The following is a 16,003-nucleotide window of genomic DNA, read 5'->3' on the forward strand; positions in this document are numbered from 1 at the left end:
TAATGTAAACCTGCATTAATTGAAGAGGTCACTTGAAAGACATGATGTGGGAAAATATCCTTAGTATTTGATGGTTTCATAAACATGGTATAAGTAGAGAATAAAGACAAAAAAATCAAGATAAGCAACTCTTTTAATGGTTTTTGAGTAGATCTTCTGCTGCATCCAAGTGGCCAAGCTCAGCACTGACAGGTTTTCTGAAAGCTGAATGCTTGTAACAGAGAAAAATGTACTTACTCAAAGACGTATATTAGTTTTTATGTGTCCACCGCTTCTTTCACTACTGTGACCTGACAATTAGTATGTTTGTGTTTAAGGCTTATTAAGGAATTGCCTAAGGAGGAATCTAAACCTGCAATTCTATACCCACTTTCTCAGAAGTAAATCCCATTGAACAGATTTACTTCTGTATAAACATGCTCAAATCACTATTATCTGAAACAAATACAAATAATAAATGAAAATATTGCTCCAAAACAACTGCTACCAATTAGAACTCTCCACCCACCCCAACAACCCATCCCCTCCAACCACATGCACCCCTCGTTCCAATGGCGATACACAAAAAATAAGCACACAAACAAAAATAAGAATCCACCTCCCACACACACAACCCTAATACCCCAACAAACCAATAAACTTTACACCCAACACAAGCACCATAAAGGTACTTGACACAGTCTCACTGACCCACCCCTATCACAAGCAAAAGGGGGGAATGGCCTGTTCTCAGACAAGGCCATCCATGCCAGCTGAGACACAGGACCAACCGGCTGGGAGCCAAATGGTCCAAGCTAACAAACAACTATATAACAAACAAACTAACACCTTATAACTACATATAGGCTACTTTCTATAACCTGCCCCCCAATCTTCAGCCCACCCCTAACTCTTAACCCCCTCTTCCCCCACCCACCACACTATATGCCAGCACAACACACTAGGTTTGATAAACAATATAAGGTGAGAAACACAGGACAACCCAGACGGGTTGGCAGGGAATCATCCTATAAAATAGACATGCAAAATGTCTAGCTTAAAAGCAATTACATTAAATGTGAGGAGATTGGGAAATCCTGCCAAAAGAAAATGCATCACCTCATACGTGAACACCATGAAACTACACATTGCCTACCTGCAGGTGGTACTTAACACCACAGAAACTGGCGCTGATATGCCCAGGAACCTCACCAAGATGTTAGAGAGGCTGTACCTCCACAGGCACATACCTCCACATGTGGTAGGAATGCCCTATAATCCAACCCTTCTGGACAGCAGTCCTACAAAAGATATGCAAAATAACTAAACAGGTACAGTGGTACCTCATGTTAAGTACTTAATTCGTTCCGGAGGTCCGTACTTAACCTGAAGCACCATTTTAGCTAATGAGGCCTCCTGTTGCCGCTACGCTGCTGGAGCACGATTTCTGTTCTCATCCTGAAGCAAAGTTCTTAACCTGAAGCACTATTTCTGGGTTAGTGGAGTCTGTAACCTGAAGCGTATGTAACCTGAAGCGTATGTAACCTGAGGTACCACTGTATTAGAACTCACCCCAGAACTGGCCCTACTGAACATCTTCCATGATCATAATGATCACTCACATTATACAGAGCTTATAACCCACCTACTCTCAGCAGCCAGAAGCCTCTTAGCCAGACACTGGAGAGACCTGTCAGGCATAAACATGGACCAAGGTATCAAACTGTATGGGAAATGGCCTAACTAGAAAAGCTAATCAATAAACTGAAACTGACACGGGGACAAATACAAGAGGACACCTTCACCCAAGTATGGCACCCCATTATCACATACACAGCCCAACAAGACAACAACAGGAATCCACCAACAGCATACGAATCAATCTGGCTTACCTGACCCAACAAGCCCTCCCCCCCTCACAAATGCAAACAAACCCCACTGCAGATGTAGTGGTTGGGAGTTACTCGTGCGTAATCCTGCCCCGTTTGAGCATTGGATTGCCTGGTTAAACCCTCCGGACTGCACAGCCCATCTCAGCATGGCTGCCCTTAGTCACTCGTAGAATCTGTCTGTGGGCGTTTCTTGAAGCGCTGCCAACATAAGAGCTGTTTGACGCCCAATCGTCTCCGCCTCTCACTGCGCGGGAGTCTCCTGCGCAGGGTGGGCGTGGGCAGCGGGGTGCTTGGACTCTCCTCACTAACTTCCAATGAAGAGTCCTGGAGCCCCTGCACCTCCCTGTCCCGTTGCTCTCCTGGATCCCTGGTGTTACACTCATTCTCTTCCCCTTCTTCCCAGCTGAGTCTCCCCCTAGCGCTGGGACCTTCTCCTGCAGAATCAGAGACCCTCTCCTTCTCCCGTGCCTCTGATGTCAGTTCCCTGACAGCAGACAACCACAGACATCCAACCACACCCTGCCCCCCAATACCTCTCACTACCAAGGAAATGTAATAAACAGATAGAAAGAGAACCTACCCAGCTGACGCTGACACAAAACCCCACATGTACACTATACAAAATAATATAAGCCTCACCACCCCACTCCACCTCTCCCCCCTCTTCTTCCCCAACCTTATACTGTACTCAACACTAATGTCTCACAACAAACGTAACTGATTTGTAAGAAAGACTATACAACCTGAAAAAAGAGACAAGGTATGTACCTTTGCAAACCAAGAAAATCTTTAATAAAAATATATTTTTAAAAACAATGACAGCTAGTTTTACAGGAGCTGTGCCTTGAAGAATTAGAGTGAAATGCTCTCGCCAACTTCATCAACTGCTACACTTTGTTCATCTCTAGGTTGAAAAGTGGGAATGAAAAGTTGGAAACTGGAAACAATATAGAAATACAGTAGGGTTCAGGGAGCTGGATAAGCTCCAGGGTCCTCTAGTAGCTCTTTACACTTTAGGAAACAGAACTCGAACAATAGGGATTAAACCAAATTAGAAGAAGCAACATTATTCTCACCTGTTAGTTTAAATATAACACTAACCTGTTCCAATGTCTGTATTTTGTCGTCTTTAACTTGCAAAATTTCTAAAACCTTCCTGTCCTTGAGTTCAGCTTTCTGCTTTTCTCTAGAAACAGCAAAAATATATTGACACTTATTAGTCATAATTTGCTGCTAATCATTTGAATTTTTCATGTCCTGATAATGAATGTCATTTTAAAGCATGGGAAATTAAATTATCTGAGGCTGACAGCCCTTGCAGTATTAATCATGGAACATATGGCAAGTGACAGCAAATTTTATCTGCAAACAACTAAGACAACTTTATTCTAAATGAAGCAGCATTTATGATACCAAGACTAGATATGCTTACTTTGAAAAAAAGATATATGGAGTATCTTGCAAATGAAGCCTTTTTTATGAGCACTCCCCCGCTTCCTCATTATTGATATCAAATAAAATCTGGGTTTCATTTTAGGGATATAAAAAGAGCAACAAATTGAGGACCATCGCCATTTCCCCACTGGTAAATGCAAAAGTTCTATTGTGCTAAAACCGTCAACAATTGGTAAATTCAGGGCTGAGATGTTTCATTCCCTAATGATTTATTCTCCTCAGTCAAGTTCCAAATTGGCAACCATCCCAACCTGTGTATCATAACTTCAACTAGGATGATAATATGGGAACAGAAAGAGAAAACAAATGGTGCCAGCTTCTCAGCTGCATTCATCAGGTTTGCTGGTTTACTCTTCATTTAGTTACTGCAACCTGTTTATACAGTTCTTAAACAAATCCTGCAATCAATTGTGCCTCAGGAGTTTTGATTTAGTTGTGGGTAATGTTTGGAGGAAATGTAAAAATTTCCAAATGAAAACTGGCCAGCTGGACAAAGAGCATCTCCACCTTCACAGTTGTCATTTCTCACCTCGCAGTTGCGAAGCAACAGTTTTAGAGACCCAGTCAGTTCACTGATAGAATCAGAAAGCTGCAGAGTTGGAAGGGACCCAAAGGGACATCTAGCCCAGCCCCCTGGGGATGCAAGAACGGTCATCTTCTGGCTGAGGGGGAAATGTGCAAACAAGGATGGGTTTTTTAGTCTGAGAAGCCATTCTAGTGTTTCAAGCTGAAGAAAGTGGTCATTGCTGTTCTAAAACACTGAGTTTACTCAACACATACATACTCAATATACAATACAGAAAGACTAAAACCACACACATTTGCCTTTTATTCAGTAGATTTGGACCAGAGAGCTTTAGCAACCACATCTTTTATTCCAATAAAGATGGATATATCATCCAGACTGGATTATTGTAACTCGCTCTACGTGGGGCTGCCCTTGAGACTGACCCAGAAACTCCAACGGGTGCAGAATGCCGCGGCGAGACTCCTTATGGGGTCTTCGCTGCGAGAGCACATTCATCCGGTATTATACCAGCTGCACTGGCTCCCGGTGGAGTACAGGATCAGGTTTAAGGTGCTGGTTTTAACCTTTAAAGCCCTATACGGCCTAGGACCCTCGTACCTACGGGACCGCCTCTCCTGGTATGCCCCACAGAGAAACCTACGGTCTGCAAATAATAACATCCTCAAGGTCCCAGGCCTCAGAGAGGTTAGGCTGGCCTCAACTAGAGCCAGGGCCTTCTCAGCTGCGGCTCCAAACTGGTGGAATGCTCTGTCACAAGAGACTAGGGCCCTGCGGGACCTGACATCTTTCCGCAGGGCCTGCAAGACAGAGTTGTTCCGCCAGGCTTTTGGTCAGGGCGCAGCCTGACTCCCTCCTCTGGCAACCTGCACAGAATTCTGCTTAATTGGTTGCCATCAATTTGTTTTAATTAATTTTATAATGAAATATTTTTAGATTGTGTCATTATTTGACTGATTATTTGATTGTTGTTAGCCGCCCTGAGCCCGGCTTCGGCTGGGGAGGGCGGGATATAAATAAAATTTATTATTATTATTATTATTATTATTATTATTATTATTATTATTATTATTATCCTACACCTTTTCTTGGCTTGGTGATGTCATTGCTTTCCAAAGTATATAGCAATAGGATAAAATATTATTATTTATAAAGCACCTACAATAAGTGGAAAGAGGGCATGGAAAGAATAAGATAATTAACTGCATTAATTAAAAATGAATGCACTGGTATACCTAGTGAATCCTGACTTAGCAACTTTTGCCATTATGAAGGGTAACTGACAACGGTGTGTTGAAAAATGAAAGGTGATCAAAGGAGCGCCAAAAACTCCATCAACAGTTGGAATCTGTAAGCAGACAAAAAGTAGTAAATGTGGGTACAGAATCTGTCCCTCACACAAAAGGGAAACCAGAAGGAAAAAAAATTGAAAAGATGCACAAAGTGGCCAACCCTTGAAGAGGCACAGAAAAAGCATCCACATCTGGAGTGTATGTTGGTTCTTCATACAAGGGCTTTATACAAGTCTGTTCCAAGCCCAACCTCTAGGGAACGATGCTGTTAAGTCCTCCTAAGCTTCACATACTTCAATGAGAAAGTTCTTTTTGTTTCTTCTTTTTAAACAAGGGGTGTATAAATTTTAAGAAATAAATAATAAATAAGGGTATACTTATTATTTCTTTTGAAAGAGCATGCTATGACTAGACTAATCATTTGGGGAAATAGTGTTACATAGGAGCCATAATAAATGTGATGGTCACCGGATGAATGCCTCATTGGCTTAAATTAATAATAATCCTAGAATTGTAATTTACTGCTGCAAAGTCTCTGCCATCCTATTCCTTCTAACTCCAATTTCTGGCCTATTTTGTCTCTTGCACACATGATCTCTCTCGCTTTCATAGCAAGCAGGAGGGTGCTGTAAACCTGGAGGGCAGCAGAGAAGCCCCCTATAAGCAGCTGAGGTCTGTTGTACAAGTGGAACACCACAATTAGATATCACTCCCAGTGTGTAACAGGGGCACAAATGACAATTCCAAGAATGTATCTACATTCCATTAAATAAAAGGGAGAAAATTAACACCTTCTTTGGGGGGGGGGGGTGGAGAGTTCCTTCGATAAGCAGCCTTTAGTAGAGTGGTGGTTGCAGTACAAACTAAGTCAGAAATGTGCAATCATTGTATATACTGTGTAAATGCTCCAATTTCTGCATACAGCGGGTGCGAGTAGATGCTGCAGCATAAATTAAAAACCTGGTATAGAATTTTATCACCAGCTCCTCCTGGTGGTATAGGATAACTTCCAATACTCATTACAGGGAAGGTCCCAGAAGAGGCGCTAAGTAATATTGCTGTATGCTTCAAGCTACTAGCATATCATTGAACCCACTGCTACATTTTAAGTATGATAAACGGGAGGAAAGGGTGGAAGCAGAGGAAAGGCTTGCTTATAAAGGTAAATGGCACAGTCGGAAAAAAATATGGTTGATTCAATTAATATACACTCTACATGCCTACAATACATTAAAAAGTGTTCGCCCAAATAAGAAAAAAACATAATTCAGGCACTGTCAAAGAGTTGATGATGATCAATGACCGAGACAAACTCCAGTTTAGCTAATTAGAACCACTGATGAGCAATAATGATGTGAGCTAAGAATATTTGCAGACTTCTTTAGGATGAAAAATGGAGTGAAGAGAGGCTGTCAATTTGTACAAGTTTTAAGCTCCAATCACTTTTCCCACGAGTACCGCCTATTTTAAATGTTTAACAGAGCTGTATTTAACCACATGGATTTTTCACAGTCAGTTTTCACCAGCCACCGAAAGCCAAAAAATCTGAGAAATTATACTAAACCATTAACTAACAATTTTCTATTGCATATGGCCCACGCTATATATTATACAACATGACAGGACCATATTTTCTGGGATTTGGCCCATTTTTAATGAGTTGTCAAAAATGAAATATTAGATACGACGAGGAAGCATTTAACTACGAATGAGGTGTGAAAATAGAACCTGCAGCTTCTAAAAAACCGCAAATATTTTCAAAGGTGCCCTGCTGAAGTTTATAAAATATTATCTTTTCTATAATAAATATGCAAAGCAGTGGTGTTGAAGAGAAATTATGGGCAGGAGGACAAATAGAGATCTGTGGTGGAAATCAATTAAACTTGTTCATAACATAAAGTGAAACACAGAGAAGTCAAAAGCTATGCTATTTCATATTACTGTAGCAAAAGTGTAAGTGATAAAAGACAGTGGCTACAACCCAACGAGGCGCCAACAAGTGTAGAAGGATTTGTTTGTAATTTCTCTCCAGAAGCCCCCTCTGAACTGAAAAGCTGCATTTTAAAATGCCAACACAATGTTTGGGTTTGTCAAAGGAGGATGCTGTAGAAAGGAGTCTGAAGGCATAGGAGACAATTTGGCTTAGGCAAAGTGAGTGTGGTCTTGAGCAATGCCTAGATGGGTGATGGACTGGGCCCTATGTGAGCCACTCTAGGAATACAGGAAACAACCTTACGCCAAACAAGGCTTTACCTTTTGCATAGATCACAGTTTATTTAGTTGCTCGTTGCTTTTCTCACATGTACAAACAACCCCACTTTGGCAACCTCAACTGCTTTGGACTGTTCATGGCACTTCCCATTCATTTCATTGAGTCTACTCAAAACCCTGTGTTACTAGGAAACCTTCCTATTAAGATGAATGGAGGTTGTGCAGGTGAGACTTGTGAGACCATTTAAGGATACTAGAGCTCACATATACACATATGTGTTGCTTTGACTATCCTTCTCCCACCACCGTCCACAAACAGACACAAGAAACACAAGAAACTTCCCCAGTATTTCAAAAGCAGTTTACTCCATGGCAGAATCTTGCTGATGGTGCCTCCTGGTGCAGTTTACCTTGCAGAAGTGACAATATATTTCATTCTCTCCCACGGGAAATGAAGGCTGGGAGGGTCAACATTTCTCTGAACATAGGGCTTTGGAAGAAAGCCTTCAGCACTTCCTGAACAGGAAGGGTGGGGGAGACAGTGAAACTGGTTGTGTTCTCTCCATCCATAATCCCACCCCACTTCAGTGACTCTGCCAGCATGGTGGGGCTTTTGTGGCATCAGCGCCTCAGCCAGGAGGTCTCAAGTATAGGGCTGCATCCAAACCTCAATACACGTTAAGATGTGTGAAAAATGGAAAACGTGAGACTGCCAAACCAAATTTTACATGCAGTTTTTGTTCTATTTAACAACCTAGAAAGCCTAATTTGCAAAGTATTAAAATATCTGAGTCTTCATATCAATTATTTTTATAATGAAAACATTTAAAGAACATATGATCAATATAAATTACATTTTTCTAACACTGCTTAATTTAAAATTAAGTAACTGCTTAACTGATTATGTCTTTGCTCTGTGCATTATTTCACTACATATTGCTTTGTCTACTAGAGAAGCTTGATTCAAGGAAACAAATTGTCTTGTACTTGTAAACTGAATGACTAAAATCAATCATGATTTTTATAGCTATGAACACAGATGACTCTTTATGCATTCCTGTACATTGTGGAGGTTATGGCTTAAAGTACTAAGCTGAACACTTTAAGTATCATATTTCTTTCTTAATTTTGAAAGCATCTTATCATATAAAATGCACAAGTTTCTTACAGTGCTCAAAATATCAGCACTTCAGAACAGACTGGTCTAACATCTGCACATCACCAGGGTTTCCCCCAAGGATTTTTAAATGATGCCTGCCTGTGCTGAATAAAGTGCTAACTTGCACCTTGCATTTCAAACTGTGTCCTGAGCAGCCATCCAGTTGGTACAACACCAGCTGAATTCCCATAGGCCACTGTTCACTCAGGCTTGACTGCAATTATCATGTCAATATTTTGTGCTCCGATATGCAGATATGCACACATGCAAGCTGCGTAATACCTTCTTCTCCATGGAATGTTGACTTATGTTCAATGTTCTGAGAATTTTTAATGAAACAGGGTATTAAACTTTCATCAGTTGTGGACAATCACAATTATTTGACCTTAGAGGCAAAGGTTATACACCTCGACACCCCACTATTCTTTTCTGCGTGCCAGTCAGTGATGCCGTGATCTGGCTAAAAACAAAATCCTTGTTTTAAAACCTTTGCTGCTATATGTTCACTTAAGAAAATATTAATCAGCTTACATTAAAGGTTTTAGAGTGAGAAAGACCAGGCATTTACATTTTGTTTTACTCCAATCCACATCTATAGCATAATCTTATAGTTTAAATGAGTGCCCATATGCTAAGCGGTCTATGACGGTACTCTGTATGCCTTGATTAACTGAGGAAGGAAGCTGATAAATGACAAAGTTGCATTGATTGAATTACTCTGTCTATTGGCAGTATAATCAATGAGCATTGCTAAATGATTTAATGCAAGCAAGTTCATTTGATATTGCCACCAGAAGATCAGATATAAATCACTTGATGTTTAAATCCTGCCATGGTGTTATATTTCCCCTCTAAATAGAACACTGAGAAGGCTGTATAGACAATGTAACACACAGCCTCAACTCAACGGGGAAAAAACATTATGGTTTATTCCACCTTCACCAGTCAGAGCCCAACTGTTGTAGTCCATGCTGGACATAATCCACAATCCCTAGAGGAAGCTGACACTTGAAACCAACATAAATGCCCTGCTCATGAATTTAAACATGTAGTTACAAGATTGGCATTATTCCGTAACAGACTGGAAACCCAACAGACCAAGTAGTTTTAAAACAGATTCCGGTTGCTTAGATCTTTACCCATATGTAAGTGAAGGAACAAAAATTTATTTTGTAACTTATAACTGAAACAGAGTAAAGCTTCACACATTTCTTTAATAAACGGAAGCACATTAGATGCACAGGGCAATCTCTGCAAGCTGTCTGGATAAAGGAACTTTTTAAAAAGCAGGGTGGGGGGAACCAAGATATGAATAGCAGGATGTCACTGCACAACTTTAAGAATATTTGCTCTAGTATTTGGCTTAAAAATATGTAGTTAAATTCATTAAATTATTGCTCTGCCCTCAGAGTTTTTTAGTTTTAGGTTTTTTTAGAGGGGAGTTGGCCTTACATGGCAAAATCTCCATTCTGATCCAGAATAAAGAAATTTGTTACTTGGGAATATTCTGATTTAAGGCATTTGCTCATCCAAGTGACTGAAACACAGAATGAACCATGTGTAAGCCAGAGGAAGACATGTCTCATCCAGCTGTTATGAAACAGCAGAAGTTGATTATTAGGTCCTTTTTCGTATACGGCATTAAAATGGCCACTCCCAACAGGAGCAATGTCATTTTATAGAAGGTTTGGAAACTTATTGGACATCATTGACCTTTGTCACTGTGGTAACTTATGTGCATGAGTTTGCAGGATAATTCTCTGGCCTTGTCTTCAAAGTAATTTTTTTCTTCTTCAATTCATTTCTATACCGCTTTCTATTTTTTTAAAAGAAAATCTCCAGGTGGTCTACAACCGACATTAAAACATCAAATAAAACAATCCAGGGGGAAAAACCACACACAAAAGAAATACAATACAAAGTATACATTCAAAGCAATATAATTAACAGGAAACAAAAATATTATCTTAAAAAGTCAGGGTTGTTTGTTTTTACAAACATCAGGAAGAATTTTCTGATGGCAAGAGTTGTTCAACAGGGGAACAGACTCCCTTGGAAGGTGGTCGCCTCTGCTTCCTTGGAGGTTCTAAAGCAGAGGTTAGATTGCCATCCATCACAGCTGCTTTAGTTGAGATTCCTGCTTTGTAGAGGGTTAGACTAGATGGCCCTCAGGCTCCCTTACAATTCTACGAAGATTCTATGAAAAGGAAGCAGAACCCCCACCCCAAGTCCTAGTAGGACCAGGGTCTGCTAGCAAAAACTATATATGTGGGTCATGCTTTCCATCTGCTTCTGATTGGAGATTTGTCACACAAGTCAAAAACCATTGCTTATAGGCACCTGGCATATCATCCGGACACAGAAATCACCTAACCACACAGCCTCCATCTTCCCAGGATTCATACGCATTCAGACCAGCACTGCATTTGGAACTTAGTCCAGAGCTTCCACAGTGTCTTCTGATTCACATGTTACAAAGAAGTAGAGTTGCAGGTCACCAGTGTAACCATGGCTGTGCGCTCCAAAATGTCTAGTGACAGCTCCCCAGTGTCTCCATGTAGCTGTTAAATAGCATTGGAGTGAAGCCCTACAGAACCCCATAGCACAGTTGCCATGGGTCAACAAGCACTCCTTCCCCCAATCCTATTCTCTAGACTCAACTGTGCAAGTAGGAATGGGATGACTGTATTACAGTGTCTCTACGCACCATCCTACACAGCCAATCCAGAAGCTGCTGAGAGACCGGATAACAGTAACAGGGTTGCATTCCGATTGCCTTTCTCCCAATGCAGCTCATTCATCCAGGCAATGGAACCTCGTTTACTCCCCAAACCAGGCCTAAACCCAGACTGAAATGAATCTAGATAATCAGGGTCATACAGGAACACTTGCAGTCACTCTCATAGCTGTCAACTTGCAGATTTGAAAATAAGGGACCAGCAGCCTCGAAAATAAGGGATCAGCAGCCAAAATAAGAGATTTTGCTATTGTAAAGAGTTACATACATTGGTAGGATTGACAGATGCTGTCAATCCGGCATGAGGGAGTTGCAGTGCCGCAGCAGCCGCTGAAGTGCCGCAGCGGCCGCTGAAGCGCCGCCCTTCTGCGTCCCTCCCCATCCCCTCCTCTTCCTCCTCCCTCAGGCCGCCTCCTCAGCTGCCACCACCGCTGCTGCCTCCGGGCTTGTGGACAGCGTGGGCGAGAGTCTCTCTCCCTCCCCCCTCTCTCAGGCGGATGGAACTCCTCTCGCCAGGACGACGGCGCCAGCGCACGCTCTCTCTCGCAGTCGAGGACCCAGAGCCACTGCTTCCCTCCTTAGCCGGGCGAGCATGAAACCCGGGAAATTTAAGGGACATCATCAATAAGGGACAGCAGTGGGACACGGCGCTGGGATAAGGGAGTTTCCCGCCAAATAAGGGACGGTTGACAGCTATGCGCTCTGCCACCACCTTTTGTACCATGCTCTTGTGCAGGCATAGGCAAACTCCGGCCCTCCAGATGTTTGGGACTACAACTCCCATCATCTCCGACCACTGGCCCTGTTAGCTAGGGATGGTGGGGATTGTAGTCCCAAACATCTGGAGGGCCAGAGTTTGCCTATGCCTGCTCTTGTGCTTTCACACTGGCATCTGGGTAGGCACTGAGAAAAGGATGCTGGACAAGATGGACCACTGCCCTGATCCAGCAGGCTCTTCTTCTGTTCTTACAACCATTGGGTCCAGGTGGGTCACACCACCACCTCTATAAGGGCCGCTGGCACCTCCCCATCACACAACGGCATGTTCATAACACCCTGGGCACCCTGCTCCAGCTAGCTTTAACCAGCCCAGGAAGGGCGGGTACCAGGGGAACATATGGTCATATGGATTGCTTCAATTATCCTGTCCACTTTCTCACATATTAAAATATGCTGGGTTTGTGGGAAAACATTGATAAAAGGTATTCAAAATAGCTTAAAAGTTAATTTCAAAACTCCGTACAGTTGGCTTGCTCCTTCTAGAAACATTTACAGAGCAACAGAAGCATTTCCAGGTATTTACCTGATAAACACAGGTATTCAAAATTACTGATTAAGTGTTTATTTGTGCTTAATTTTATCAAAAAAAAGTTTCAAAAGGCATATGAACTAGAAATAGCATACCTTTTTTTTTTTACATAATTCAGAGATCAATAGTATTTAAAGTAGTTGGAAAGTACACTAACATGGATATACTTTTACAATGGCTTATTTGAAAATACCTGGAGGCTTTAACATATCCCAAAGGCTTTTCTCATTTGCACAGTAAAGATATTTTTTGTTTGTACCTGAATATTAAAACAGAGAATGTTGTTACAGTCACCAGATAAGAACTGCAACGAATGCTGAAAAGTGAAATCTATTTTGTGTATCTCAGGAATCAACGCTACAGACAATGAGGTTCCAGTTTCATTTTGAAATTTTTAGGGCAGTTCAATCCCTATTTGGGAACATGAAAGAATTCTGAAAAGGAAAAAGTTACTTTCTTCAGTTGCAAAATATTTCCACATCAAGCCAGTACAAAGGTATAATTCCCCAAAAGATTTTTCAACTGCACAGCTTAATTATCATAGTCTCATAAAAATGGATATTTAAAAGTGTTGCAAATAAAAGTCTACTGAAATATTAATTGGTTAAATAAAAACAATTAGACTAAATAAATAATGCCTAAAAAAGACAGGCCTTTTTTTGGTGGTGACCCTCTCAGGCATGGAAACATTAATATAGGGCCAAAAAAAATCCTAATCATTAGGAACAAAATTGAAAACAAAAGTGACAAGGCTCATGATTGTTAGAGGGAGGTAAACCAGTATGCTGGTTCAGACAATGTGCAAACCAAACTGTGGTTCAGCTCAGTGGAGTGCAGCAGAAGAGAGACCAGGGATGAGCAAAGCAGCCATAACCTCTACTCTCAGAGCCCATACATTTGAATTAAGCTATGGTCTGGTTTAGCATGATGTGTGAAGCAGGCCAATGACTGGCCCAAATTCACCCCATAAAATTCACAGTTCAGTGGGATTTTTATCTCAGATTTGCCTAGTCCTAGTCGCACACTTTAACAACTATACCTTATTGCTTCTCATATTATTTCTTCACTCAGGAAAAAAATGACTATATGGTTTCAACAATTAAGGTCCATATATTTAACAAGCAAGTTAGAGGTTTTTTTATTTATTTATTTTTAAATCACTATTCCAGCATCTCAGAAAGTGGCATTCTTAAATCATTTTAATGATGGTGGTGGTATTTATTTATATCCTGCCTTGTTCCCTGATGGGAATCAAGGCAGCTTACACATAAAAATAAGATCCACTAAAAACAAGGGGGGGAAATCATTAAAAAACGATTATTAACAGAATCAAATATCTCTCTCTCTATATATCTATATATATATAATTACTAAAACCATACTAGATGACACTTGGGATTCATTCCAACTCTACAGTTCTATGGTTCTATAATAACAATAATATTGTTTTAAAACCAACTTTTCTCACTTATAATTTTTTTATAACAAAATATCAAAAGATGAATGCTATGGATACAACATTTATCTGATTGATAGGCTAGTATAAATCAGGTCAAAACTTTCTGATCAACTGAAAAATTAATCAGGCAGATAGATAGATAGATAGATAGATAGATAGATAGATAGATGATAGATAGATAGATGATAGATAGATGATAGATAGATGATAGATAGATAAATAGATGATAGATACACACACACACACACAATGCAAATGGCAAGTGTCATCAAAAAGTATTCACCCTTCGCTTACACAATAGGAGTGCTTCTTCTAAGATGAGATAGTAGAATGATGCCTGCTGTGAGAGATACATGCATCATCTTAATTTCACCCCACAACTGATTTCTGTCTTTAGACCTATTGTTGATCATATGCAAATTCAATTTAATTCATCAATCAACTAATGCTCATGCAATTAATGGACCAAGATTCCTTTAACCAAATGGCAGCCCTAAATATAACTAGGCCTGTCACCTTCAATAAGTCAGCACTGATCTCCTGAATACATGGAGAACGGAGTTATTCAACTGTATTGTAGGACATCATTTCTGCCCTCTCTGTATGGCCAGCTACCTAGGGCAAACCCTTGTGATCTTAAACAGATTCCTCATATCTGAGAAAGGAATGATATGTTCAGGCCTGAATATGCAATATCTAAAATAAAGGGCAGCCAGACACAGCATCCCTGCATGCATGAGCCCAGACCTTCCTGTGTTGAACATGAAAAGTCTGAAGCAGGCTTTTACTCACATTCATTTAAATGGGACTATAACTCTCCATCCAGTGGGAGACTCTGCTTTATCAATGTCTCAAACTGTGCAGAGTTTTACCAGTATTCAAGCAAATCTAGGCAAAATCTCCTTTCCTGCTCTACATGGGAAGGTCAATGTTAATGTGAATGAGGATGAATGAACACGGGGATGTTGTGGCTGGGGCTTGCATGTGCACCCTGTTCTCACTTTTAAGCACTGCATGTTCAGGCGAACACTTGAACATGACTATAATTAAAAAAGAAAACAACACAAAGAGAAAAATTGCCCATACTCACCTTTCGACAACCATACTAACTGCTTGTGTCAGATCTGGGTTTGCGACCTGAAGACGCTTCCATAAAGACCACACAAATTCTTTATCAGCCTAATAATACAAACAGAAAATGAAAGCATGAAACATGTTGACACTACATTATAAGCCGTACAAAATCTCTACTACACACAGGTCCCACTTACTAAACACAATGTGTTCCTGGAAATAATTCATTGTGTGAGCATTCACATATCAAGTCCATGGTTTCCATTGATTCCTATGGGACCATTTCTAATCAAGGGTTTGTCCGATCTCCCCCTGCCCCACTCCAGTTTCTTCATCCCCATCATTTCAGTTCCCTACATCATTTGCTGAACTCATCCCACTTCTTTTAACCAGTCTATCTCCTAAGAGTCTTTTTTATTTTTTAAAAAGAGGCATTTAAAGGACTTACAAGGTAGCCAGATGTAGAAAAGCTACACCTGCTGAAATTCCCTCTTAAATACAAAGGCTAAAGGTCTGTCTGCTTTTGTGGTCGGCCACCATACTCTGCCTGCCCAGCATTTCAGCTTACTTCATCCTCAACAATAAATATCATTTCTTAGAATCACAGACATCCTAAGGATTCTAAGTTCTAATGGCTGGGAACTCAGGAAGGCAAGCAACAGGGCACATCAAGCCAGTGTGCTATAGTGGTTAAGAGCAGTGGACTTGTAATCTGGTGAACCGGGTTTGCTTCCCCACTCCTCCACATGCAGCTGCTGGGTGACCTTGGGCTAGTCACACTTCTCTGTAGTATCTCAGCCTCACTCACCTCACAGAGTGCTTGTTGTGAGGGAGGAAGGGAAGGATATCATTAGCCGCTTTGAGATTCTTTAGGGTAGTGATAAAGCGGGATATCAAATCCAAACTCTTC

General features: G+C 40.9%; 1 protein-coding gene across 2 annotated transcripts in view; it reads right to left on the reverse strand.

Annotated features, from left to right (window-relative positions):
* Nucleotides 1-16,003, reverse strand: part of CNTLN (centlein) — a 174,596-nt gene that overhangs the window by 144,122 nt on the left and 14,471 nt on the right. For both annotated transcript variants that reach the window (XR_014003283.1, XM_081176168.1), the window contains exons 2-3: nucleotides 15,110-15,198; nucleotides 2,973-3,057 (exon numbers count right to left, since the gene is read on the reverse strand). Coding sequence is in view for 1 of the 2 variants with exons in the window: in XM_081176168.1 (XP_081032294.1) it covers nucleotides 2,973-3,057; nucleotides 15,110-15,198 (174 nt within the window). In the remaining variant the exon portion in view is untranslated. The remainder of the gene's footprint in view (nucleotides 1-2,972; nucleotides 3,058-15,109; nucleotides 15,199-16,003) is intronic.

This window comes from Podarcis bocagei (assembly GCF_964188305.1).
Source record: "Podarcis bocagei genome assembly, chromosome: 17".
Classification (NCBI taxonomy): Eukaryota; Metazoa; Chordata; class Lepidosauria; order Squamata; family Lacertidae; genus Podarcis; species Podarcis bocagei.